Genomic DNA, 24,901 nt, shown 5'->3' on the forward strand with positions numbered 1-24,901 from the left:
CTGATCCCAGCCAGGCCTCTGCCCCCCCCAAGCATAAGGCCCTCCCTACTGTCTGCATCTCCTCCCAGCCCTGCTGTCCTGGGAGGGCCACCTGGGATCCCCTGAATGGTACTGAGTGGGGGAAACCCTGGCTCTTGAGCTGCTGCCTCCAGTTCTGGCCCACCATATGGCACAGCTCCAAGGGGCACGGTTCACAGAGCTGGGAATACAATATGAATAGTGCCCTGGGGTCCTTAGTCACACCCTGCTGGGCACCCTGATTGCTGGCATTGGGAATCAGCAGGGTGGGACAGCTGGTGGTAGGGAAGGGACAGCAGTGTATCATCTCTCCTGCTGGAAGGAGGGACTAACTATCCTGGCAGAGAGGGGAGGGGCGGGGGATGGAGACAGGAAAGGCCTCCTGGAGGAAGGAGGTTTGGGCTGGGCCCTGAAGAATGGGCAGGAGACCACCAAGTGGGCCTCCATTATAGATTCACTTTCACCAGGCCTTTCTCAACAACTAGGTGGGGTTTCTGCGGGTGGACCTGGGCCTCTTCAACAAGGCAAAGTGAGGTCGTTGTCCCTGGCTGCCAATTTCCAGGAGGAAAACGAGACCCAGGGAGGGACAGTGGTGGCCCCGTTAGCACTGGCAATGGTGACAGGTCTCAGAGTAGCATCCAAGTCTCCAGTCTATCTTGCATTTTGCAACCCCTTCTTTATTGGTTTGGAGCCCAGAAGGGGCTGATCCGAGAGACCTTGTCCGGCGCAGCCCCCTGCAGTTCCAGGGGAGCGCGAGAGATGGCGACACAGAGCAGCACGGCCTGGCTGCAGAGCGCCAGCCCCATGGCGGTCTCCAGGGGCGGGGGGCGGGGGTCGCGAACCTGGGCTCTGACGTCGGAGGCGGGGCCGGCGGCCGTGACGCGCGGGGGCGGGGCTGCGCGCCTTCCCGGACCAGGCGGCGATTCATTCAAAAGGCGCGCAAGCTGCGCGGCCGCCCGTGCGCTCGCCGAGCCGGGCTCGGGCACCGCGTCGGCCTGGGAGCTGGGCTGCTGGAGCTGCCTCGGGGCGGCCAGGTAAGGAGCAGGCGCGGAGTCCCAGCCCGGAGTCCAATCCCGGAGGCCGGGGCCAGAGGGATGCGGGCCCGAGCGGCGCCCCCTGCCTCCCAGCGTCTCTGAGGAAGTTCGCCGGCGCGGCGGATGCCGCAGCCCGGGCCCCGCGCCCCCCCCGCCCCCGCGTCTTGTCCCGGCGCCTTCCGCGCACGGACCCCCGCCCGTCTCTGAGCCCCCTGCCCGGGGACCTGTGCGTCCTCCGGCCGCGGCTCCAGGCCCGGCCGTGCGTGAGGGGGAGGCGGCGGCGGAACTTGCAGTTTGAGGAGCCGGCGGGCCCCGGAGACGCCCCGGCCTGGGATACTTGGACTGAGACCAGGACGGGGTGCGGGGCGGGACGGCGGCTCCTCAGTGTGGCTGCGGCGCGGGGAGGCCGGAGGGGGGGTTCTAAACGGTGTCAGCCCGTGACTGTGGGTGACACGGCGCGTGAGGCGGCCCAGCCAGGGCGAACGTGTGGCCCGGACACTGGGCGGTGACGTCGGGCCGAGGGGGAGACACCGAGGGGCTCTGTGTGTCTGTGACAGGCAGAGTGTGTGCGTGTGACTGTGTGAGAGAGACACCCCGGGTCACTAAGGGTGACCGTGACCCCAGCCCACTGTGAGTGAGACCCCGGGTTACTGGGGTCACTGAGTGTGTGTGTGTAGCCTGGGGTGTGACCAGGGCAGGGTCAGGGCCCTCATGAACGTGAGTGAACATGGTATAGAGGGAGAGGAACCCCAAGTGACTGTGAGAACCAGCCCCTGAAGCACTGGAGTCATAGTGTGCTGTGGGGTCAAGTAGTGCAGTGTGTCCGCCCGTGTCTGCGTCTGCACCTCAGGGAAATGAGTAAGAGGCGGAAAGAGGAGGGACCTCAGACACCTACTAGCAGATGGGGGCTGGAAGGAGAGGGGCCAGGGAGGGGACAAAGGTCTCTCCAGGACTGTCCCCAAGAGGACGTCCCTCAGGAGCTCAGTTTAGTGAGGGGGGTGGACCCTGAGTGACTTGCCCTGGCAGAGGGAGAGGGGCCAAGGCTGAGGGGCATCTGGTGGGGTGATACGTCTGGCAGCAGCTGAGGGCCCCTAACCTCAGGAGACACACACACACACACACACACACACACACACACACACCCCACCCCACCCCCTCTCTCTCCCTCTCTCTCTCTCTCTCCCTCTCTCCCCTAGAGGCCTGGCCAAGCTCTGTTCCTCATAACCTGTATTCTCACTGGGCCCAGGCATATTCTTGCTCTCAGATCCCGCCCGCCCTCGCTGGGCCTCAGTTTCCCTGTCTGCACACTGAGGTGTTGGGCTGTGAATGGACTGTGAATCATCACTTCGGGATCCTGTGTTGTTTTGGGGTCGACTGTCAACTGTCTCTGTTCTCCCCTACCTCCCTTCAGGCAGAAAGACTGCAGTAGGGGGTGGGGGCAGGCTGTCTGCTGGGGACAAAGTGGCCCAGGGGCTGTGCCCAGGTGCTGGTGACAGGGTTGGAAGCACAGCTCCTCAGATCAAAACGAAAATTCTGACCCACAGACATTGACTTCTCTGGTCCCCATCTCCTTTCTTCAGTTCCCTTCTTGGGGGGAGCGGGGGCATGTTCCTGGGGGCATGAGTCGTCTCTGCTTTGGAGAGCTAGAGCAGGGCCTCTTCACCATCTGGGCTAGACCCTCCTGAGGCCCCCACCCACACAAAAGGGTCTCTTGGGTTCATGCAAAGTGGAATGGAAATCAGGCTCCCTAGCCCAGGAGAGGTGAGGAGACACCTGCTGAAGGATCTGGAAGTTCTCTCCTGTCACCCTCTGAAAACGTTGATCGCATTCTGGGTCGGGGAGAGACTTGGGGAGACAGTGCCAGGTGCTATGCTGAATGCTTTATGGTGTGCTCTTGTTGAATCCTCACAGTAGTTCTGGGATGTGATGACTGTTTTTCAGAGAAGGAAACAGAACCTCAGAGAAGCAAAGTGACTTGCCCAAGGTCACACAGAGTCAGGACAGTGCCAGGACTGGAATTCAGGTCTCCTGCGCCTGAAGCCCTGTAAGATGCTTGGAGAGGGCCACTCCCCTTCCTAATATCTGCTCATGGCTTATCTGGGCTTCCTTCTCTCAAATGCAGGCTGGCAACATGGCCTCGGCAGGGTGTGCCATTGTGAGTTCTGAGTATGGTGTACATATGTCTAGAACATTAGGGGTGGCTGGGTTACGTGGTCTTCCTGTTCCTCCTCCTCCTCCCTCCCCCTAGCTCTCACCTCCTAGACAGAGGTCACCAGAAAGTCCTGTCTCCTGCCTTCTAGAGCCTGTAACTGGTTTTGGGAGCATCCATGTGGCTCTGAAGAATGTTGGGAGTCAGCAGCATAGCCCAGGCTCCAAGAGTGGCAGGAGAATTGAGAGTCCCACTTGACCTTCACCATACCTGAGAGGCCCTATGCCCCTGCTCAGAGTTGTTCTAGGGGTACTTTCCCCAATCCACCCACACACTGCAGGGGTCGAGGGACAGGCTAGGAGTGACCTTGAGCTTGTGCCTACCCTCTCAGGGCCTCAGTGTCCCCATTCTTCCCTGAGGCCCCTGCTAGCTCTGCCCACAGCTGCTGCTTTGCCGAGAGCTGGAGCTGGGGATCCGGGTGTCCCTCTGTCCTCTCTGGAATGACTAGAGTTGTGCTTCTTTTTTTTTTTTTTTTTCTTAAAGGAGGCAATCTTAAACTTTTTTGCGGGGGGGGTGTGTGTGTTATTTATTTATTTATTTATTTATGGCTGTGTTGGGTCTTCGTTTCTGTGCGAGGGCTTTCTCTAATTGCGGCAGGTGGGGGCCACTCTTCATCGCGGTGCGTGGGCCTCTCATCATCGCGACCTCTCTTGTTGCGGAGCACAGGCTCCAGACGCGCAGGCTCAGTAATTGTGGCTCACGGGCCCAGTTGCTCCGCGGCATGTGGGATCTTCCCAGACCAGGGCTCGTACCCGTGTCCCCTGCATTGGCAGGCAGACTCCCAACCACTGCGCCACCAGGGAAGCCCGAGTTGTGCTTCTTGGGGCTGATCAGAATAGCTGTCTTGGTCTTCTGGGGCTGAGCCTGAGTTATTTCCATCCCCAGCAAAGAGGTGGAAATAGCTCAGGGCCCTGAAAGGGGAGGGAGAGGGGAAGGGTTAACCAAGGGTTAACCTCCTCTTCTGGTCCCAGCCCCACCGTGTGCCCTGCCCAAGCCAAACCTTTTTGGGGACTTGGGCCGCCTGGACCACAGGGATGGTGGTGGGGCCCGGCTGCGTTTCCAATGTGGCCCCAGTTGGGACTCGTGTGACAGTTGCTGGAGGCAGGTGCCCATTTCTGGCCAAGGAGGGGAAGCTTTCAGCCCCCTTCCCCTGCTCATAGGGTCAGCCTCATTTTACAGAGGGAGAGACGAGGTTCTGAGAAGTGCTGGGACTTACCAAGGCCCCGCACATCCCTGATATTCTGCCTCTCACCCTCCAGACAGGGAACCTACCTTCTGTCCTGCCACACATCCCCCAGCAGACTGGATGTGGCCCGGGACTGGAAGCAGGCCCGAGACATGCCTTCGCAAAATCAGGGCGCCTCTTAGGTTCCAGCTCGGGCCTTGCTGTCCTTGCCCAGACTCCTGTGTTGGCCTCTCTGCCTCCGTTTCCAGTTCCCTCACACACGGCGCCAGAGTGGCCTCCCTAAGATAACTTGTACTGTTTGCCTGCACAATATAGTCCAGACTCCTCATCCTAGCATCGAGGTTTTCCTTCTAGGACCCTTTTGAACTTTACATTTTCACCCTCATCCCTCCCTACCAGATGCCTTGGTTGTACTCTGCCTTTGCATTTGCTGTCTCCCCTTTCTAGAACCCTCCTGACCATTCAGGGTACAGCCCCAGCCTCACCGCCTCCCCCAGGAAGCCCTCCCAGCCCAGCGTTAGTCCTTCTTCGTTGTGCGGTCCATGTGCTACATGTCCCCCCTCACCTCTGGGAATAGGCACAGGGGTGGGGTCCTCATGGGCACCGCACGCCCAGCTGGGTGGGGCCGGCCTGGCCAACAGCCTCTCCTCTCCTGCTGCCATATCTGTGTTGGCCAGGCCTCTTCCTGGGGAAGGGCAGACATCGTAGGCTGAGGGCCTACTGTGTGCTAGGATGCACAGGGAGGTTGGTACCCAGGGTCTCCAGTGCTCCCGAGTGTGTGCTGGGGGTTAGGGGCAAAAACTCAAGGCCACTCCTGTGTGTAGGGGCCAGTTTGGTGCTTGCCCTGGGCTCCTCAGGCAAAGCTCTCATTCTGGGCCAGCAGAGGACGCTCCCCCCTGAGGCCCTAATGTGTGTTAGGCCCTGGGTGCAGGGCATCCCCTTCTTTCCCAAGCTGCTCAATGGGGAGCCCAGACTCAGCGGGCAGAAGGGTCCAGTCCTAGTCTGAGTCACACAGTCACTGGTGCTGGACTCTGGCACTCAAGCTCGTGCCCAGCCCCCAGCCCCATCTCCGCCTCCCACCTGGTGCCTGGCGAGGGTTGTCTGACAACTCTGGCATCAGTTTTCAAAGAAGGACCAGGCTGGCTACCTGCAGGGGGAGGAGGAAGTGGTGGTAGGGCTGCTCAGGCCCACTCCCTCCGTTTTAGGGCCAGCCCTTCTGCCAGGTTAGGCAGGAGGGCTGGACCAGAGGGGGAGACATTTTGCCTGAGATCAGCCAGCAGCCCCCCCCCCACCACCCCAACTCAGGATTGGGACATGACCTCTGGCAGACCTTAGCACCCAGCTGGGGTGGCAGGGAAGACAGAGGTGCCAATGCTGCATCCCTGCTCTGTGTTCAGCCCTGGGTAGGACCATGAGGCTCTCATCCTCAGCCTCATGCCCAGGTCATCAGCAGCCCCATCCAGGTACAGGCATTGAGAAGAGGGCCCAGAGATGGGTCAGGGACTTGCAAGACTCCAGTGTCACTGGGATCCTAACCCAGGTATGTTTGCCTGGAAGGCCAGAGCTTTTTCCCAGGCCACGCTGGGAAAGATGAGTGCTCTATAAATAAACTGCCCATGTGGCTATGAGTGTGTGCCCTGGCTACTTGGCACAGGAGAGGGATGGAGGGGCCTCTGCAGCCAGTTAGAGGCAGGGTCTGAGTGTGTGGGTGGAGAGAGAAGGAAGGAGGGCTTCCAGAAGGAGGGACCTAACTTGGACCTGGACACCCTCACGGTAAGAAGGAACAGTGAGCGCAGGGATGGAGCCGTGCCCCGCCTCCTGCGTGCACTTGCTGCCTCCCTCCCTGAGGGGGACCTCGAACAATGATGGCTGAAGGGGCCAGGAGAGGGGCGGGTCCACCCTGACAGGGAGACTGGGAAGGCTTCCTGCAGGAGGTGGCACCTGGGCTGAGGCCTGATTGTAAGAAGAGTCGTTGTTCCCTGATGAACCATGGATCCTCCAGCCATGCCAGGAGGTCAGCTGGACAGGCACAGTTGTCCCAAATCACAGAGGCGGAAACAAGTTCAGGGATGTAGGGCTGGGTCCTGACTGCTCAGCACCCCTCGCCTTCCTGACTGTGGCTTCAGTTGGCGTGGGAGCAGGTGGACACAAACCTGTGTAAGGGCTGGGGAATGGGCACCCAGGGTCCACCTGGCGAGTCCAAGACTCATCCACCCATGCTGTTGGGACCGATGTTGGGTTCCCCAAGCACTCTTGCCTGCTCCCGAGCCACTGGGTGACCTTGGTTGGATGCTGCTTGGTTCTGAGCTTGGCTCCTCCTCTGGCCCTTGTGGGCTGTTGAGGACTGGTGCTCAGGAGAGGCCTGGTCAGGCCAGGCCCTGACCAGTATTACTTACAGTGGGCTCCGTTTATCCCCTCAGCATCCCTGGAGACAGGGACCAGAACCCCTGTTTGCAGGGGAGGACCCTGAAGCTCAGGGTGGGTAAGTAACTTGCCCAAGGTCACAGAGCTCCTAAGTGATGACCTAGAGCTTGAACCCAGGTGTGACTGCTCCGGGTCCAGCCTCCCCTTCAGGCTGACCTCCATCTTCAGGCTCTGTTGGTTAGGGCCTGACCTGGGATTGCTGGGGGCAGGGGAGTCTCTTTCCCCCAGCACCTTGAGTCTGGAGGAGTCGGAGAACAGGGCAGGCTGGGCCTGTGATCTCCCCTCAGTCTCTTTCAAAGCCTCCCCAAGTCAGCCTGGTCGGGGCTGAGCAACTCTGGGCGCCCTGGCACAGTGATCGGTACAGATGCACGGCTGGGGCAGGAGGCAAAGGTGGCTTCTCGGAGAAGAAGGTAGCAGTGGTGAGAGCTGGTGGGCAGTGGGGTGTCCTCCAGCCCTCATAGCGCTTTGCCATCCTGTCCTGGGAACTGGCGCAGCCTCCCTGCAGGAAGGCTCTGGTTCTGAGTGCTTGGGTGCTGGGCTGGAGCAGGGCGTGTGGGAGCAGCGGGAATGCCAGGTCTGGGGTGGCAAGAGCAGGGGCTGCCAGCTGCCTGTCCCCACTCCGCATGGGGAAACCTTGTTTCCTTTCAGACCAAGTGGTTACAGGGTACTACTCTGAGTCTCAGTTTCCTCATTTGTGAAGCCTGGAACTCTGTCTTTGAGGCCTGGTAAGGGAATGGGCATGTAGTAGGTTCTTAGTGAGGGGTGTTGGGGAGCCCCAGCTCTGCCTCAGAGAGAACTGTCTAGTTTGGGCCCCTGCCACACCCCCCAGCCCCAGGCTTAGACCAGGGAGGGGGCAGGGATTGCATCTGCACCCAGACTGGGAGGGGCTGGGTGGGCCCTGTCTGGCTGCCTCAGCCCTTTTCTTAGCCTCAAGGGCCAATTAGCCCCCTCAGCCCCACCTGCCCACCTCACACCCCTGAGCCTTCTAAGCCCAGGCCTGGTCGGGGGCCAGGGAGCAGCTGCTGCCTGGTGTGCCTGGAGTCCTCACCCCAGGGTTGTGACCTGGGAGATCTTGGCTGCCTGAGGCTGGGCTGGGGGTGGGAATGGGGGAGCCCTTCTCACTGAGTGGCCCTGAGGCAGCCTCTGCACATCTCTGGGCTCCCAGCCCCGCATTAGTCCTTAGGGAGCTGGGCTCTACCCTGGGATCTTCCTCTTCCTCCTTCCCTGGGCTTCCTGCTTCTCACAGGTCCCAGTGCCTTTTCCTACTGGAGCTGTGGTAGGCTAGGGCACTATGCAAATGAGTATGGATGCAGGAAACCTCAGAGGCCCCAGAGACCCCCATGGCGGCAGTACCTCCTTCCCTGGCGCCTGCCCGCGTGCTTTGTAATAGTTTTTCAGGTGAGCCGCCTCCTGTGTGCCGCCAGCTCCCTAGTCTCTGCCATCAGGTTGGCAAACGCTCAGAACATCTGTTTTGCGCCAGGCCCTGGGCCAGGCTCCTGGGTAGGAGGGGTCAGAGTGAGGTGGGAAGCTGTCAGGTAGGCCTGGGCTCCACCCCCGCTTTACCTCCCCCCGGCTGGGTGACCTGCCACAACCTCAGTTACCCAAGGGTGAAGCAGGGACGCTCACCTCTCCTGTGAGGAGTGGAGGCAACCCAGGATGAGGGCCTGGCCCGAGGCGATGGGAGTCTGTTCCCTTCCCTGTGAGGGCGGAGGATGAAAAGGAGGCAATGCCTAGCTGTCCTCACTACCGCCCACTGTGGGCACTGCCCTACTTCAGCCCCAGTTGCCAAGGAACCACTGGCTTCCTTGCTAACCTGGATTTCTCTATTGATGGGCGGCCTTTGTCTTCCTGCCTAGGGTGCAGCCACTGCCGAGAAAGGCCTGTGTCCAGCTGTGTTTCCAGGCAACCCTAGCCCCTGGAGGCTGCAGGGAGGTCCCCAGACCGTCAAGCCACTGGCTGGGAAACAGAAATACCTGCCCCCCACCCCCTGCTCCAGGTGGGTACCTGCTTCCCACCTCTGTCTCCCCAGCCCTGCCTCACTTGGCAGGCAGCCCAGCAAGCCCTCTGAGACGAAAGTTGTTCCTTACCTCTCCCTCCCCCGCTAACCCTTCAAGGCCCTGGGGGAAATGCAGGCTTCTCAGCTTGCAGCCTAAGCTTGGTGTGACCTGGGCTCTGCCCACCAACCTTTCCTCTCCCTTCCTACCCCTCCCACCCCCCAGATTGTCAGTGTGGCTCATCGGGCACCTCTCGTGTACCAGGCTCCACGCCAAGCGTTGTACATAAACATAAGAGAATCTCGTTTGTACCTCGTACCTCCCATCGAGTGTGTGCCATAACCCCCTCCACGATTTACACGTGGGGAATCTGAGGCACGGTGAATGCTTACTGAGGGCCTGCTCTGTGTCGGGCTCTGTGCTGAGCGTTTAATGTGCGTTCTCTCGGCCTCACAACAGCCCTCTGCGGGATGGGGAATGGGGGTGGGGTCCACAGCCACAGAGCCAGTGAAGAGCAGAGCAAGGAAGGCTGGTTCTCCCCAAGTCAGGCAAGGGCTTCAGATCCGGGTTCAATCCCCCACCCCGAGCCCAGCCTCTAGGCTGTTAATCGTCAGCCTGCTCCCTGGCCCTCTTGACCTTGGGAGAAGGTGGACCCTCTCCTGAGTGCCTTTTCTGATCCCCCTGGTTCAGCACATACCTATTCACGTGCTGGGCACCCTGCACGGGGGCAGCACGTCAGTGGGGAAGGGCTGGGTGCGTAGCCTGGTCACACCCAGGGCGAGAACTGCACAAGTGAGGTGCTGGTTGGGGGCTTCCAGGAGGAAGTGACTTCGAGCTAAGCTCTGAAGGAAGGGTAGCTGCCAGTCGGGTGATGGGAGGGGTTTCTGGGCAGAGGAAACAGCAGGTACCAGTGCCAGGTGAGAGAGGCAAGTGTGGGGGACAGAAAGAAGCTCAGAGTGGCTGGAGTTGTGGGGAGGGACAGGGGTCAGATCTGGGTGTTGAGACGCCTAAGCTGCGGGGGGGCTGAAGTGGAGGCCAGGGAGGAGGCCAGGGGGCAGGCGAGGGGTGGGGTGAGCATGGAGCCGTGGGAGACCCTCGGAGGAGGCCACCACGGAGGCGGGTGAGGCTGGAGAGGGAATGCGCGGAGATGGGGCCCCAGGCTGGGGCTGGGTGACCCCATGAGCTTCAGTTCTGGGAAAGGGGAAGCTGCTGAGGCCTGAGGAGGCCTGGGTGGTGACACAGCTTCCTCTTTCTCTGAGGCCTCCGGGGGGGCTGCACCTCCCTGGGGCTCTGGCACCTCCCGCTGGGGCCCTGGTCACAGCTTTGCTAGTTGGCTTTCTTCCAGGGAATTTCTGGTTCTAATTGTTTGGGCAGTTTTTTTGGAGGGTGGGGATGGGCTGAGCGTGAGGAACCCCTCCCCCCACCCCACGCCCCTGTGAACCTGTTTTCTCAGAGGCCTCCTGCTCCAGACACCGGGGCAGGGTTTTGTGGTGGGTGAGACAGACATCCCTGCCCTCGCTGCTGTCTGGTGGAGGGGGGCGGGGGCAAGCAATAAACAAGTAAGCAAACAAACAGTTATAAGCCTTGGTGGGAGGTGGAGAGGGAAAGAAGGGGTGACGGGGAGGAAATCACATGACCTATGTCAGGCTCGTTACCTCATTTAAACCTCATGACAGCCTTGCTCTGGGACATAAACATCCCCATCTTGCAGGTGAGGAAACTGAGACCCAGCAAGGTGAAGCAGGGGCTCAGGTCCCCCAGGGAGTTGGTGACAGTGGGAACAGGCCCCAGGCTGAGATTTCAGGGAGGAGTGGCCTCTGAGCTAACTTCCTTCTCTGCCCCTGGGGCCTTGAAGGGTGGTTCTCCTCTGCCAGGAGCCCTGAGGCCAGAGAAGACACCACCACTGCCCATCTTTGACAGCCCTCCCCCAGGAAGCCCTCAGGAGGTGCCCCGAGGTGCAGGGCTTTGGAAGGTCACTGATTGCCCTGCCTTCTGGAAGGCAGAGGGGTGGGGATGGAGCCTTCTCAGACTCCCCTCCCCCAGCCAAGGGGCTTGATCTGAACTTGCTTTTCAGTCAGGGTTCCAGGGCTCAGAGCATAGGTGCCGGAGGCTGGGTGGGGAGAAGGCGCAGAGGGGAGTCAGAGCAGCAGGGGTCCACGTGCGTGCAGGGGTGTTCTGGGTGGAGGCCAGCGGCTGCCTGACTGGGCAGGTCCTCTGGGGGCTCAGGCTGATTGTGGGGGCCGGGGGAGCTGCTGTAAGCAGAGACTCGGGCAGCCAGACTGGAGTAAGTGCTGGTTTGGGGTAATTAGAAGGCACATAATTAGAAGGCGTCAGGGCGCTAGGCAGCGAGCGTCTGTGAATGTGCCTGAGTGGGCCCTCGCTGGCTTTGAGTCTGGGCCTTTGGACCCCATTTTCCTCCTCGAAGTCTTGAGATCATAGCTCCCCGTCTGTCTGGAGGTGAGCAGCTGCACAGCCCCTCCCTGTGGGCTCAGGTCACCCAGCAGGTGCCAGTCACGGCCAGGGGTGGGACTAGGGGGGAGTCTCTCCTCGGTGGCTGTTGGGTCTCTTACTTTCCACCCCTGCCCCAGCTCTCTGGCCCACCCTGGGGATATGGACGGGTGCTGGATATGGGGGCTGGACAGGGCTACGGGGCCGGCCTGAGGTCTTGGGGCTCGTGGTCAAGTCTGTGGGTGAGCTCCCATGAAGAACCAAGGAGGGGGCCATGGAGAGATGGGCTTGAGTAGGAACTGGGCCTGGGCAGGGGGGACACTTGTGACCATGTTGGAGGAGGGACCGGTGGAGGATGGGTCAGAGGATGCCACCTGTTGGGTGCTGACTGCCAGGGTGCAGCCTTCACTCTACTCTGTGGCTGGACCTTCTGTCCCAGGTTTTCCCCTGAGCTGGCCTTGGGCCGAGAGCCACTGCCAGTGACCTGGAGAGTCCCGAGGATAGTGTGACCACTGCCCCAGCCCCTCCCCTGGGTGTAATTCAAACCCCTGGCCCGCCAAGGTCTGTGCCAGGCCAGGCCCACGCGCAGCCGGATCAGTTTCCTCTGGCTCCTTTTCCCGGTGGGAAGTCCGGGCCGCCTGTAGGCCAAGGAGCTCTCGGCTCTTCCGTGACCTGGGGTTTACTGCAGGCAGTACCTCTCCTGCCAGGCTGGGCATCAGACAGCCCCGGGGTTCTAGGCAGGGCCCCCTCAACATGCTGAGCTTGGCTGCTCAAGGCTGCTCCTTGGGGGTCAGAGGCTGCCTGTGGCCTGTACCTGAGGCCCTCCATATACACCCCTCTCTCACCCTCCTGAGCCTGGAGACAGGCCTCCTGGAAAGAGGTCATTGAACTCCCTTTTTCTGCCACTATCCCTTTTGTGCAATCCAAATTTTTCTTCCTGCTCTTCCAACCTCGTCTACTGGCTGGAGACTTTTCTACAGAGGAGGCCACACCCTTGAGCCTGGGGGCTCAGCCTCAGGCCCGTGCCCGTCACCCTCTGTGCCCTCACATGCCTTATTTGGTTTCTTGGCACTTCCCTCCATCTGGCACGGGACGCTCACTGTTTATCTGTTGGTCGTTGGTCTCCCCTGGGGTGTGAGCTCCCTGAGGACAGCACCTGTCTTGTTCATACCTTTTCCCGTGCTGAGGGCAGTGCCCAGCACACAGCAGGTGCTCAAGAGAAGACAGAAGGCTTGAATGCTGGCTGCGTCTCCCACCCCTACAGGTCTGCCCGCGGCTCAAGAGATGCAGTCAGACACATCCCAGATCTCTGGAGAAGTCTGCCGGGCGGGACTGTGGGACCCGTGGGAGGACCAGCACTGTGATGGGGTTGGGGGTGGGGGAGCTTTGGGGAAATGGAAGTCTAGAGAGGCTTCCACAACAAGAGGCCTTTGTGTTGGGCTTTGAAGTGTGACGGAAAAGGCCTTCCTTGGAGCAGAAACAGCAAGAGTGAAGGCAGAGAAGCAGGAGAGGCGGGCATGCTTGTGGGCCCCAAGGAGTTCTGAGAGGCAGGAGCCTGAGAGCTGGGGATGCAAGCGGGGAGGCCGGGCGTGGGGTCGCTGCCAGTGCTCTCGTTCCTCCCACCCTCGGGGCTGAGGCTGTAGGCTTCCTTCCTCCCCTGCTCCCCTGCCCGGGCCTAGGGCAGCTGGCTGTTTATGGAAGAGGCAGGAAGCCCTTCCTCCTCTGGGAAGCTGCCCTGGGAGGCTGGCCCCAGATAGGGTGCCTCCACCTCTGCTAGGACCTGCAGTGGACCAGAGGGCAGGGCCGGTGAGTGTAGGCCAAGCCGCCCCAGCATTCTGCCCGCCTGGTGACACCTCTCGATGTTCCTGTCCAGCCCCGTCCTGGAAGGAGCACTGGGAGGACGGCAGCTGCCTGCCTGCCTGCCTGTCCCGTCTCCGTCTGAGCCTCCCCTCCATCTGCCTGAGGCTGGCGACCCACTGGGGCTTGAGGATGAAGCTGAGCCCACCGCACTGGCCCCTATCCTGCCTCCTTGTGGTGAGTTGGGGATGGGACCGTGGGGAAGGTGAGTCCTGAGCCCTGCGCTCAGGAACCTCTTGCCCCGGCGGGGTGCTGGGGTTGGTTACCTGGATCTTCTTTTTTTTTTTTTTTTTTTAAACATCTTTATTGGAGTATAATTGCTTTACAATGGTGTGTTAGTTTCTGCTTTATAACAAAGTGAATGAGTTATACATATACATATGTTCCCATATCTCTTCCCTCTTGCGTCTCCCTCCCTCCCACCCTCCCTATCCCACCCCTCTAGGTGGTCACAAACCACCGAGCTGATCTCCCTGTGCTATGCGGCTGCTTCCCACTAGCTATCTATTTTACATTTGGTAGTGGATATATGTCCATGCCACTCTCTCACTTTGTCCCAGCTTACCCTTCCCCCTCCCCATATCCTCAAGTCCATTCTCTAGTAGGTCTGTGTCTTTATTCCCATCTTGCCACTAGGTTCTTCATGACATTTTTTTTTTTCCTTAGATTCCATATATATGTGTTAGCATACTGTATTTGTTTTTCTCTTTCTGACTTTCTTCACTCTGTATGAGAGACTCTAACTCCATCCACCTCACTACAAATACCTCCATTTCGTTTCTTTTTATGGCTGAGTAATATTCCATTGTATATATGTGCCACATCTTCTTTATCCATTCATCCGATGATGGACACTTAGGTTGCTTCCATGTCCTGGCTATTGTAAATAGAGCTGCAATGAACATTTTGGTACATGACTCTTTTTGAAGTATGGTTTTCTCAGGGTATATGCCCAGTAGTGGGATTGCTGTGTCGTATGGTAGTTCTTTTTTTTTTTTTTTTTTTTATTTTTTATTTATTTATTTACTTATTTATGGCTGTGTTGGGTCTTAGTTTCTGTGCGAGGTCTTTCTCTAGTTGTGGCAAGCGGGGGCCACTCTTCATCGCGGTGCGCGGGCCTCTCACTATCGCAGGCTCTCTTGTGGCGGAGCACAGGCTCCAGACGCGCAGGCTCAGTAATTGTGGCTCACGGGCCTAGTTGCTCCGCGGCATGTGGGATCTTCCCAGATCAGGGCTCGAACCTGTGTCCCCTGCATTGGCAGGCAGATTCTCAACCACTGCGCCACCAGGGAAGCCCCGGTAGTTCTATTTTTAGTTTTTTAAGGAACCTCTGTACTGTTCTCCATAGTGGCTGTATCAATTTACATTCCCACCAACAGTGCAAGAGTGTTCCCTTTTCTCTACACCCTCTCCAGCATTTATTGTTTCTAGATTTTTGATGATGGCCATTCTGACCGGTGTGAGATGATATCTCATTGTAGTTTTTTGTTTTTTTTTTTAGGATTTTAATTATTTATTTTTATTTTTGGCTGTGTCGGGTCTTCGTTTCTGTGGGAGGGCTTTCTCTAGTTGCGGCGAGCGGGGGCCACTCTTCATCGCGGTGCGCGGGCCTCTCACTGTCGCGGCCTCTCTTGTTGCGGAGCACAGGCTCCAGACGCGCAGGCTCAGTAGCTGTGGCTCACGGGCCCAGTTGCTCTGCGGCATGTGGGATCCTCCCAGACCAGGGCTCGAACCCATGTCCGCTGCATTGGCAGGCAGACTCTCAACCACTGCGCCACCAGGGAAGCCCCTCATTGTAGTTTTGATTTGCATTTCTCTAATGATTAATGATGTTGAGCATTCTTTCATGTGTCTGTTGGCAATCTGATATCTTCTTTGGAGAAATGTCTATTTAGGTCTTCTGCCCATTTTTGGATTGGGTTGTTTGTTTTTTTGTTATTGAGCTGCATGAGCTGCTTATAAATCTTGGAGATTAATCCTTTGTCAGTTGCTTCATTTGAAAATATTTTCTCCCATTCTGAGGGTTGTCTTTGTGGCTCTTCTTTTGAAGAATCGAGGCAGTCTGACCCTAGGAAGTGCCTCCTGCCCCACGTGCTCCTGGTGCCGTTGGCCTCTCAGTGTTTGGCACGTGCTGGAGCCGGGTCTAGGGCCTTAGGAGGTCTCTAGCACCTCCCGTGAGACATTCCCTCTGCCCTTCAGGGTAGCTGGCTCTACACTGTGCCTGCCCCAAACTGGGGCCCAACTGGAGGACTGGGGGATCTCCCCTGCGGGCAGGATTCAGGGCAGATAGTTCACACCTGGAATGGGAAGAGAGGGAGCTCCGAGAGGAATAGGGGGAGGACACAAATGGAGAAGATCCTTCCTTTGGGGCCTGTCATGCCCTGTGTGGGTCCCAGGGTGTGAACGGGCTGGCCTTGTGTTGTGGGAAGGTCACGGAGGAGGATGTGGTCCCAGAGACTCAGCCGAGGCCCCGAGGCACCATCTGCAGCCTCGGCCCCAGGGATGATGAACTGAGGCTGGTTAATGACATTTTCAGCTGTGGTGTGGGGACCAAGGCAGCAGGAAGGGGGGCGGAACCTGAGAGAGGAATTCGGAAGAATTTCCTCCTCATCATCCTGGTTAGCTAGAAGGGCGTGACTCACAGACCCAGGGGCTCAAGATCCTGATCTGGCCCTGTCTGAGGCGTTTCAGCACTTTCCAGAAGCAGATGTGGTTCTCCCCTTGCCTAGGCAATGGCAATGCAGCAGGTCTGGGACAGGCAGATTTTACTTGTAGCACAAGGGATTGAGTTTAGAGAGTGTCCCCAAAGCCTGGGGGTGGCCCTGTATATTGGTGGCCCTTGTGCCTGGGGTGACTGAAAGTGGGTGGGGGGTAGGTGGCCCCAGAGATGCCATGTCCCAGTGCTTTCCGCTCCCTCAGTGTGTCCTGCCCTCTTTTCTTCCAGCTGTTGCCCTGGCCTCTGGCCACTGCAACATCAACAACTCCTTGGCCGTGCCCACCTGGTGAGGAGCCCAACCTGGTGAGCTCGCCCTGCCCATCCACCTCTCCTGGGAAGACTGTTGAGGGCCAGGGGCAGGGACCTCAGGCCTGGCTCATGGCTTTGTTCTCACTCTTTCCCTCCTGCAGGAACCAGGGCAGGGCACATTATGCAGGTCCTGCCCCCCAGGCACCTTCTCAGCTTCCTGGGGCTCTAGCCCTTGCCAGCCGCACTCCCGCTGCAGCCCTCGAGGGAGGCTGGAGGCCCAGGTGGGCACGGCAACTCGAGACACACTATGTGGAAACTGCCAGCCTGGGTGAGCCATGGGGTGGGGTGTGGGTGTTCATGACCAGGTGACCAGGACTTGAGATCCTGGGATCCCAGCCTCACTCACCTCTTGAGTGGGCCGCGGTCTTCCCATCTGTGAAATGGGGTGGGTCAGGACCAGTGAGGGTGCCCAGTAGGAAGGTCCAGCCTCTCTTAAGGATAGTTTTTGGGCTTCAGTAACATCTTCCCTCCCTGCAGGTGGTTTGCCCCGTCAGAGGTCCCCCGTGTTCCCTGTCAGCCGTGCTCCTGGACACCCCTGGGTACTCGCGGCTGTTACGGTGAGTGGCAGGTGGTGGCTAGGACTGGCGGGGTATGTGTGGGGAGGGGTCTGGCGAGCTTGAGCCCAAGGGCCCCGCAGTGTCCATCTGGGGCAGTGGGGTCCTCACTCCCCTAGCCCAGGGGAGGGTGTGCAGCCACAGGGTGTCCAGCAGGTCCACTGGCTGTGTCTTCTCACCCCGCCTTTGAGTGGCAGAGACTGTCCAGCAGGTGGCTGCCACAGCTGGGGGCTCACATCCCGACCGGTCTCCTGTCCTTATCCCCTCGAAACAACCCATGTAGCTGAGTGTGAGCACATACGCTTACACACATGCACCTCCTCTCACCTGTTGAGTTGGTCACCTTCTGAGGCAACTAACTCATGGGTCAGGCTGTGGGGAGGCGGGATCCGGTGTCGCTGTGCCCAGGCACGTGCACCGTTGCCTTTTGTTCACCCCTCTGACCCATCATGAGGGGTGGACAGAGGCCTCAGGGTCTGGCCATCCTGAGGGCTGAGGAGGCCTTGCTCAGGCTGGCTGACTGGTCAGATGGCCAAAAAGGAGGGGGTGAGTTGCCCTTTACTTCCCCACCATGGTGGAGAGTGGGTGCTCTGGACATGCCGGTACCACCCACCACCCCGACCCCTGCCCACAGTAACTCGGGCCCTGGGCCTCTCTGAGTGTGTTTCTCTCTGCCTCTGTCTTTCCTCCATGCCTCCATCCTCCGTGGTGCTCAGAGCGGGGACGACGGGCCCGACGTGGCGTGGAGGTGGCAGCAGGGGCGAGTGGCGCAGGGGAGACGCGGCAGCCTGGGAACAGCACGCGGGCGGGCAGCCCTGAGGAGACGGCTGCCCAGTACGCGGTTATTGCCATTGTGCCCATCTTCTGCCTCATGGGGCTGCTAGGCATCCTGGTGTGTAACCTGCTCAAGCGGAAGGGCTACCACTGCACGGCCCACAAGGAGGTCGGGCCTGGCCCTGGAGGCGGAGGCAGCGGTGAGGCCCAGCCTGGGGCTGGGTGGGGAGGCCAGAGGGCGCAGACTGAGAACCTACTTGGTCTGGAGGGTCTGACGGGGAGGGGCCTGCAGAGGGCTACTCGGGAGGGTTTCCCAGAGGTGCCGCACGTGGGCCGCAGAGGAGACACTGTGGACTGACAAAGTGGAAGGAAGGGTGAGGTGGCCCGAGGTGGCAACTGGGGCGGAGCAGAGGCAGAGCGGAGGTCAAGTGGCTTTAGTGGGATTCCCTCCCTGTGTGAGGCCCTACCCAGGTGTAAGGGCCTGGACTCCTCAGGGGCTGCAGTTGTGTGTGTGGTTCAAGGGTTGGACTGCTTTCTGGGTACTCAGGGTGACCTCCGACCTCTGGCCTGAAGGGCTGGCAGGGCAGCTGTCCTGGACGGGGACCATGAGAGGCTCAGGTTTCAGCTCCAGGCTGTGGTTTGAGTTACGAGCCCTGGAACCAGAGGGAGAGACATGTTCCTCCTGCCCCTACCCCAGGGCCCTGGGTCCCTTTTCTTCTTCCCCTTACCCCCCCGCGCTGTCCCCCGAGGGCCAGTAGGGCCGGGATCCCACATGCACATACACTGCTCACAGAACTTGGGGGCCAAGTCAAGATAGAATGGCGCCTGCCATGCCAGCGCCATTTTCAACCTCTGACACTGCGGTCTGCAGGGGGCAGGAGGGGGACAGGTGCTTTAGGCAGGCAGGAAAGTGGCAACTCGGGCCATTTTGCCTGGAACTGCACTTGTTTTCCTGGCCTAGGACTCCCTTTAACTGTTGGCTACTGCCTGGGTACGAGTCCTAGGAGTTCTGTTTGCTGCTGGCCCAGGAATGATTGCATGGCTCATTCTCATGCCCTTGAGGTTCGGGTCCTCAGTTAGTTATACCGACAGGGCGGTGTGCAGGGAGGTGATAGGCCTGGGATGGCAGAGTTTGCCGGGGCTGTCAGAGGTTCTGGGCAGAGAGGCAGCCCACAGCTCCCTGAGGCTAAAGAGAGGAGAGGGCAGGCCCTGGGAGAGGCTGGTTCCCTCATCCCACACACTCTGCAGGGACGGTGGAGTTCAGATGGCCCTGAAACCGCTAAGCCCCTGGTGCTGCTGGGTGCAGGGAGCAATGATGCTGAGTAAGTAGTGAAGGTGATAATGGGCTCAGAATCAGAGCTGAGGCCCTTAGGTACGCATACACCCAGGCCAGGGGCGCCCTCTGCTGCCATGTCCTGGTGTAGCCTGTGAGCCCAGAGTGTGCCCCTGCCTCCTTCCCTAGGATCATGGTTCTCTGCTCTTCCCCAGGGGTCAACCCTGCCTACCAGACTGAGGACGCCAATGAGGACACCATTGGGGTCCTGGTGCGCCTGATCACGGAGAAGAAAGGTGAGGGGGGAGGTCTGACCCCATCCCTCCCAGAGCTCTGCTCTGCCCCTCCCGCCGGTATACCTCAGGCCAGCGTGCCCCTCTCTGACCACTGTGGTTCATGATGCTGCCGCCTCTCTGCCTGCTCTTGCCTGGTGAGAGGTGGAGGAAAAGGCACACAGCCTGGGCCAGCGAGGGGGTGGCGGGTAGGTAGGGGGATTTGTGCTGGGGCAGGAGGTTGCGGGGAGTGTCCCTCACAGCCCAGAGCCGGGTTCTGACTACAGCTGCCCACAGAGAATGCGGCGGCCCTGGAGGAGCTGCTGAAGGAGTATCACAGCAAACAGCTGGCGCAGACCAGCCACAGGCCTCTGCCCAGGTAAGTGGGCAGGTGGGCAAGGAGGGCCCCAAACCACAGGGAATCAGCCTGCCTCCTGGGGACTCACCACTTGGGTATGTTGCCCCTCCTGTCACCCCGCTTCCCCTTCACTACCTCCTGGGGTCTCCTGGGCCTGCCCTGCCCCAGTGACCGCTCCCACCTGTGTCTTCCACAGGCTGCCGCCGGGCCCACCCAGCATACCGCACGTCTGCCCACATCGCCACCACCTCCACACTGTGCAGGACCTGGCCTCACTCTCTGGCCCCTGCTGCTCCCGTTGTAGCCAGAAGTGGCCCGAGGTGCTGCTGTCCCCCGAGGCTGCAGCTGCCACCACTCCTACTCCCAGACTCCTGCCCAACCCAGCCAGGGCGCCCAAGGTCGGGGCCAAGGCAGGACGCCAGGGCGAGATCACCATTTTGTCTGTGGGCAGGTGAGGAGGGCATAGACACAGCAGGGTGCCACGACATGACATGACAGCTCTGGGGGAGGCAGGGCCCTAGCCTGATCCATGAACAGGGGTTCAGTGGTGGCCTCACCCTTCCTGGCCTCAGTGGGCCTCTTTGCAGTGGGGGTGGCCAGGGAAAAGCCAAATCTTCCCAGCTATGCTCTCTCACATAGAGTCCTTGGGCCCCCAGGGCAGGGTCATAGCCCCCATCACACCTGCACCGCCTCAGGCTAAGAGCCTGTCCACCTGCAGCCTAGTGTCGGGAGGTGTTGGGAGCTTGTCAGTGGGTGGGAAGACGTGGGGAGGGCTCAGGCTCTGACCCATGAACTTGCTGTGTGACCCTGGCGGGTGCTGCGCCCTCCACACCTGGGGTCCCTCCTCTAATGGAGGATGATTGCACTACCTCTCCTCACAGATTCCGTGTGGCCCGAATTCCTGAGCAGCGGACGAGTTCAGTGGCCTCGGAGGTGAAGACCATCACGGAGGCCAGGCCCTCAGGGGGTGATCTCCCTGACTCCCCACAATGTGGCCTCTCCAGTGAGCAGCGGGCACTGCTGGGAAGTGGTGGAAGCCACCCTAAATGGCTGAAGCCCCCAGCAGAGAACAAGGCCGAGGTGAGGACCAGAGGGGAAAGGTGTCTGTTGGCACCTGTGCCAACCCCAACTGCAGATGGTGCAGGGGTGGAGGTACAGAGGGCTACTTTCTTGAGTCCAGAAGCCCCCTGACAGCTCTGACCCCTCACCCCTGTCCCCCAGGAGAACCGCTATGTGGTCCGGCTGAGTGAGAGCAACCTGGTCATCTGAGGGGCTGTCTCGTCTGAGGACACTGCAGCCCTGCCCTGGGAGGTTCCGAAGGCTTCCTGGAGGAGGTAGAGCTGCAGCTGAGCCAGTGAGGATCCAGAATGGCCCAGCAGACCGAACAGCCAAGGCCAAGGCCTGGAGGTGGGAGCGTCCACCCCAGTGAGGAGGCAGGCCAGCCGGCCGGCGGGTGCTGTGTGCAGGAGCAGGTTGAGAGCCCCTCCCGTCCCTGCCGCCCATTTCCTTCCCTGCAGGATGTCCCTGACGCCGTGCCCTGCCCTGGCTGGATCCTAGGAGCCCACAGGGTCCTCTGCACCACCGGGTGGCTAGGCCTCAGTGGTGGGGAGGGGCCCTCTACCTGGCCCCCCTGGCTCCACGCCTTAGTGATGAGCCACCCCTTGCCTCTGTAGAGGGGACCTCCCCCTCCTTTCTGACAGGTCCTGCAAAGGGAGGGGTCAACAAAAAGCCATGAGGTAGGAACCGAGTTCCTGGGTTCTAATCCTGGGCAAGCCCTTGGCCATTACTGGGTCCCAATTCTTCTGACTGTGAAGCGGGGAGAGAGTGGTGTCTCGGTGCCCAGGGCCTTCCAGCATCTTGCAGGCTCTGGGCTGGGTCGTGTAGCTGGAGAGCTTGACCCCTTGCCACCCCTCCCACTAGTAGTTTTATCTGGCCCCGTTTTTGCTGCTTCAGGGCCACCACCTTCCAGGCTCCCATGGGGCTGCCCATCCATGGCTCTGCCTACAGAAGGGGCGTAATGCACGTGCCTGCCCCTGACCCTGCTGTTTTTATTGAAATTGAAGAAACAGACTTGACCTGGGCAGGGCTGTGGTACAGAGCCCCAGCCTGCCCAGCCACCCACAAGATCTCAGGCACTTTGGAGGGTAAGGGGTGAGGCTTCTGGCCTCGGTGGTTTCTGTGTCCCTGTGGTGTTGGTGTGTTCGTCCCCTGGCCTGGGCAGTGCGGGCGACTGCCCAGCCCGCGTCTCCACTCTGGCTCAGCAACCTCGTTATTTATGTGGGGCTGTGCAGGCATGGACCCACTGCTGTCCCCATTTCTCTTATTTATTGAAACTTTGCTGTTGTCCCACCCTTGTGTCTCCACGCCCATCCATTTGTTGAATAATAAAAGGTGGGAAAGTAGTGTCATGAGGAGCTTCTTTTTCCCTGTGTCTCTTCTCAGGTCTGCCCATTCAGTGAATAGTTGTGTCGGGCTCCGTGTGTGGGACAGGCCATCCCTCCCCTGGCAGCGCCTGCTGTTTGGCAGGTGGACACCAGGCAGCAGCTGAAGTGGGGCCAGAGGAGGCCTCTCAGGTCACCTGGTTCTCACTGAAGGCTCTAGAAGCAGTGCTGTCCAACGGAAATAGAGTGTGCGCCACGTATGTAATTAAAATTTTTCTAAGAGCCACATTTTAACAAGTAAAAAGGAACAAGTGAACTTATTTTAAATGATATCGACAATGTATTTTACTTAAACCAGTATATATAAAATACTTTCATTTCAATATAAAATCAGTATAAAAATTATGAATGAACCATTTTTTTGCTTTGAAATGTGGTATGTAAAATACACTTAAAGCACATCTTAATATGAAGTAGCATATTTCAAGGGCTTGATAACCACATGTGGCTAGTGGCTCCTGTATTGGACAGCACACCTCTAGAGGAAGTGGAGCCTGGCACATGGATGGGGTAAGTAAGGCATATTGAGGGCTGGAGAATGTGGGAAGGGGAGCTGTGTTCCACAGAGAGGGAACAGCATGTACAGAGGCCGGACGGCAATGAAAATATGAGGAGCTGGAGAAGCTGCAAGTACAGAGTGACTAAGGTGTGAAGGCTGGGGGTGGCGGCAGAAGGCAGCCACATGGGCTCTTGGAAGCCACTGGCCCTATGCCAGGGATGCCCAAGAGCCTCTAGAGCATTCAGGAAGGGGAAAAAGTATGACTGGCCAGCTCATTCCTGACCACTGTGGAGGGTGGAGGAGCTGTGGGAGCAGGGATCCACAGGAGGCTGTTGCAGCCATCCAGACGAGACGGAGGAGCAGGGGTTTGCGGGGGCAATGGAAAGACTCCTGGGACAGAGGACAGAACTGCTAGGGCTTGGTGCCGGGATGTGGGTCACGGGATTAGGGCCAGCTGGGTGGGGAGCAGTGATGCAGACCCACGGGATGTCCTGAGGCACCTGCATGTGAAGGCCCGCGGCGCTCAAGAGACAGACCTGGGCTACGAGGATACCTGGAAGCACTCAGATGGGCATTTGCACCAGGACTGGACTGGGAGGGAGCACGTTCCAGGGAGAGAGCTCAGGGAAGGCCCAAAAAGGTGGGAAGGAAAGCAAGCAAGAGAGTGCAGCATCCTGGAAGCCAGGGAAGGACGAGAGTGTGGGGAGCAGGGTGGGTCACAAGGCCAGGCGCTGCTGCAAGGTCAGGACTAGCGTCCCCTGGCTAGCCGACACAGGGATGTGGCGAGAGCAGAGCCAAGTCCCAGTGGGCTGAGCTTCCTGCAGAAGCCTGACTGTGCCAGGTAATAGCTGGTGGGCCCTCAGGCTCCAGGGAGAGAGGGTTTTTAGTTAATTCCAGGTTCTTTTGGTGTTTTTGGTATGGTTTTAAAAGACAGAGGGTCTTCTCTGGTGGTCCAGTGGTTAAGACTCCGTGCATCCACTGCAGGGGGGAGCGGGTTCAATCCCTGGTCGAGGAACTAAGATCCCCGCGTGCTGCGTGGTGTGGCCAAAAAAGGAAAAAAAAAAAAAAAAAAAAGATGGAAGGAAAGGACATATTTCAACACTAATGGGAAAGAGGCCCAAAGAGAGGCTGAAGAACCAAAAAGTGACGGTTCATGGAACTTGGGGAGGTGTGGAAAGGGACACCCTGCGGGAGGCCCAGGCTTCACACAGGGCAGAAGCCATGGCAAGGGGCCGGCCTAGCAGCTTCAGAGAAAAATCCCCGCCTGAGGGGAGGCTGAGCTTTGAGCTTCGACCTCTCCCTTTCTCTCACCTCTCTTAGGGCACAGGCTTCTCTCTGGGGCTTCTCAGGTGGGCAGGAAAGGGAGGGCACCTCTGAGGACCCAGGAGGCAAAGCATCACCTGCTCTAGGAGAGGGGAGGGAAGGAGACAGGCTGGACATCAGGAGGAATTTTCCGGAGCACCAAAGGTTGTCAAAGTCTAGAATAGGGTGTCTGTTGTAGGGGACCAGTGGGCATCACCAGTGCACCCTGGGGAATGTTCCCTGGGGCCGCCGTGGTGCGACTGGTGTCCCTACTTGCCAGCTGTTCAGCTGCACCTCAGGGTGTGGCTTCTCAAATTTGGCTGTCCCCTCAGCCAACCCCACTTCACCGAGGACTTGTGTGACACACTGAGATGATGAGGACGAGACAGTGCCCTGGGGGAAAGGGGTGGGAGGCTGAGCCCTCCCACTCTCTGGCCTCCTTTCCCAGGGGGAAGTTGGACTCTGGTCTCTGGATGTCCTCTTGCCTGGGGTGAGGCACATACAGATGCCAGCGATGGTGGAGGCCGAGGCTGGGTCTGGGCTTCCCAGGTTAGGTAACGCACACCCCATCTCAGTGCTGGGCCCTGGGGTAATAAGCACTGCTCCCCTCCAGACCACTCCCACCACCCCAATTTCCTGCTTGCTGGAAGGTAAGAGAAGGGATAGTCTCTTGTCCCTGGAGGATATTGAGGTGAGCTCCCAAAAGAGTGGGATGCGGAGCTGAGGGATCAGGTAGGGGTGTGTCTGATACTCTTGGCTTTTAGGGCCCCTGCCCTCACGTGGAAGCTTTCTTGGCTCTAAATCCTGCTCTTGAGCTCAAGGTAGGCCCAGGCTGTTGGCAGGGCTGGGAGCTGGAGGACACGGTGGGGCCCTGGGCCAACCACTGAGGACAGTTCTCAGAGTGCCCTCTCTCACTCCATAACCCCTCCTCCATGGGCCAGAATGGTGGGTGCTGGGGCCCTGGTCTCTGCCTTCCACCTGCTCCTGGCCCCCAGCCCTGCCACTGACCTGGAGCTGAGTCCCTGGGAAAAATCCCCTTCCTGTGCAGGGGAAGAGAGCCCAGCAATGCCCTCCCCTACCACACCCGACAGAGCTTTCTGCCATCACGAGGGAGGGAGAATGAGTTTCATGTCAGGTGAGGACAGGAGAGGAAACTGGGGAAGGCGCTATGGAGGCCCAGGGTACCGTTTGGTAGAAAGGGCTCGAGAGTCAGGAGTCCTGAGTGTTAGCTAC

The 24,901-nt window shown here is 59.2% G+C and overlaps 1 protein-coding gene across 3 annotated transcripts; it reads left to right on the forward strand.

Moving 5' to 3' along the window:
* Nucleotides 1-921: 921 nt before the first annotated feature.
* RELT (RELT TNF receptor) lies at nt 922-21,828 on the forward strand. 3 transcript variants are annotated; one of them, XM_057553497.1, is made up of 13 exons: nt 931-1,052; nt 8,728-8,867; nt 12,578-12,639; nt 13,187-13,347; nt 16,115-16,189; nt 16,297-16,463; nt 16,673-16,752; nt 17,466-17,723; nt 19,012-19,092; nt 19,366-19,447; nt 19,623-19,877; nt 20,308-20,506; nt 20,648-21,828. In XM_057553497.1, exons 4-13 carry the CDS (start codon nt 13,303-13,305, stop codon nt 20,693-20,695), a joined length of 1,290 nt encoding a protein of 429 aa, XP_057409480.1. In that variant the 5' UTR covers nt 931-1,052; nt 8,728-8,867; nt 12,578-12,639; nt 13,187-13,302; the 3' UTR covers nt 20,696-21,828. The 3 variants fall into 3 exon arrangements, with proteins under 3 accessions (XP_057409479.1, XP_057409480.1, XP_057409478.1); XM_057553495.1 differs by lacking the exon at nt 12,578-12,639; XM_057553496.1 differs by lacking the exons at nt 8,728-8,867; nt 12,578-12,639 and having other exon boundaries at nt 922-1,052.
* The last annotated feature ends 3,073 nt before the right edge of the window (nt 21,829-24,901 follow it).

This window comes from Balaenoptera acutorostrata, chromosome 9, assembly GCF_949987535.1.
Source record: "Balaenoptera acutorostrata chromosome 9, mBalAcu1.1, whole genome shotgun sequence".
Lineage (NCBI taxonomy): Eukaryota > Metazoa > Chordata > Mammalia > Artiodactyla > Balaenopteridae > Balaenoptera > Balaenoptera acutorostrata.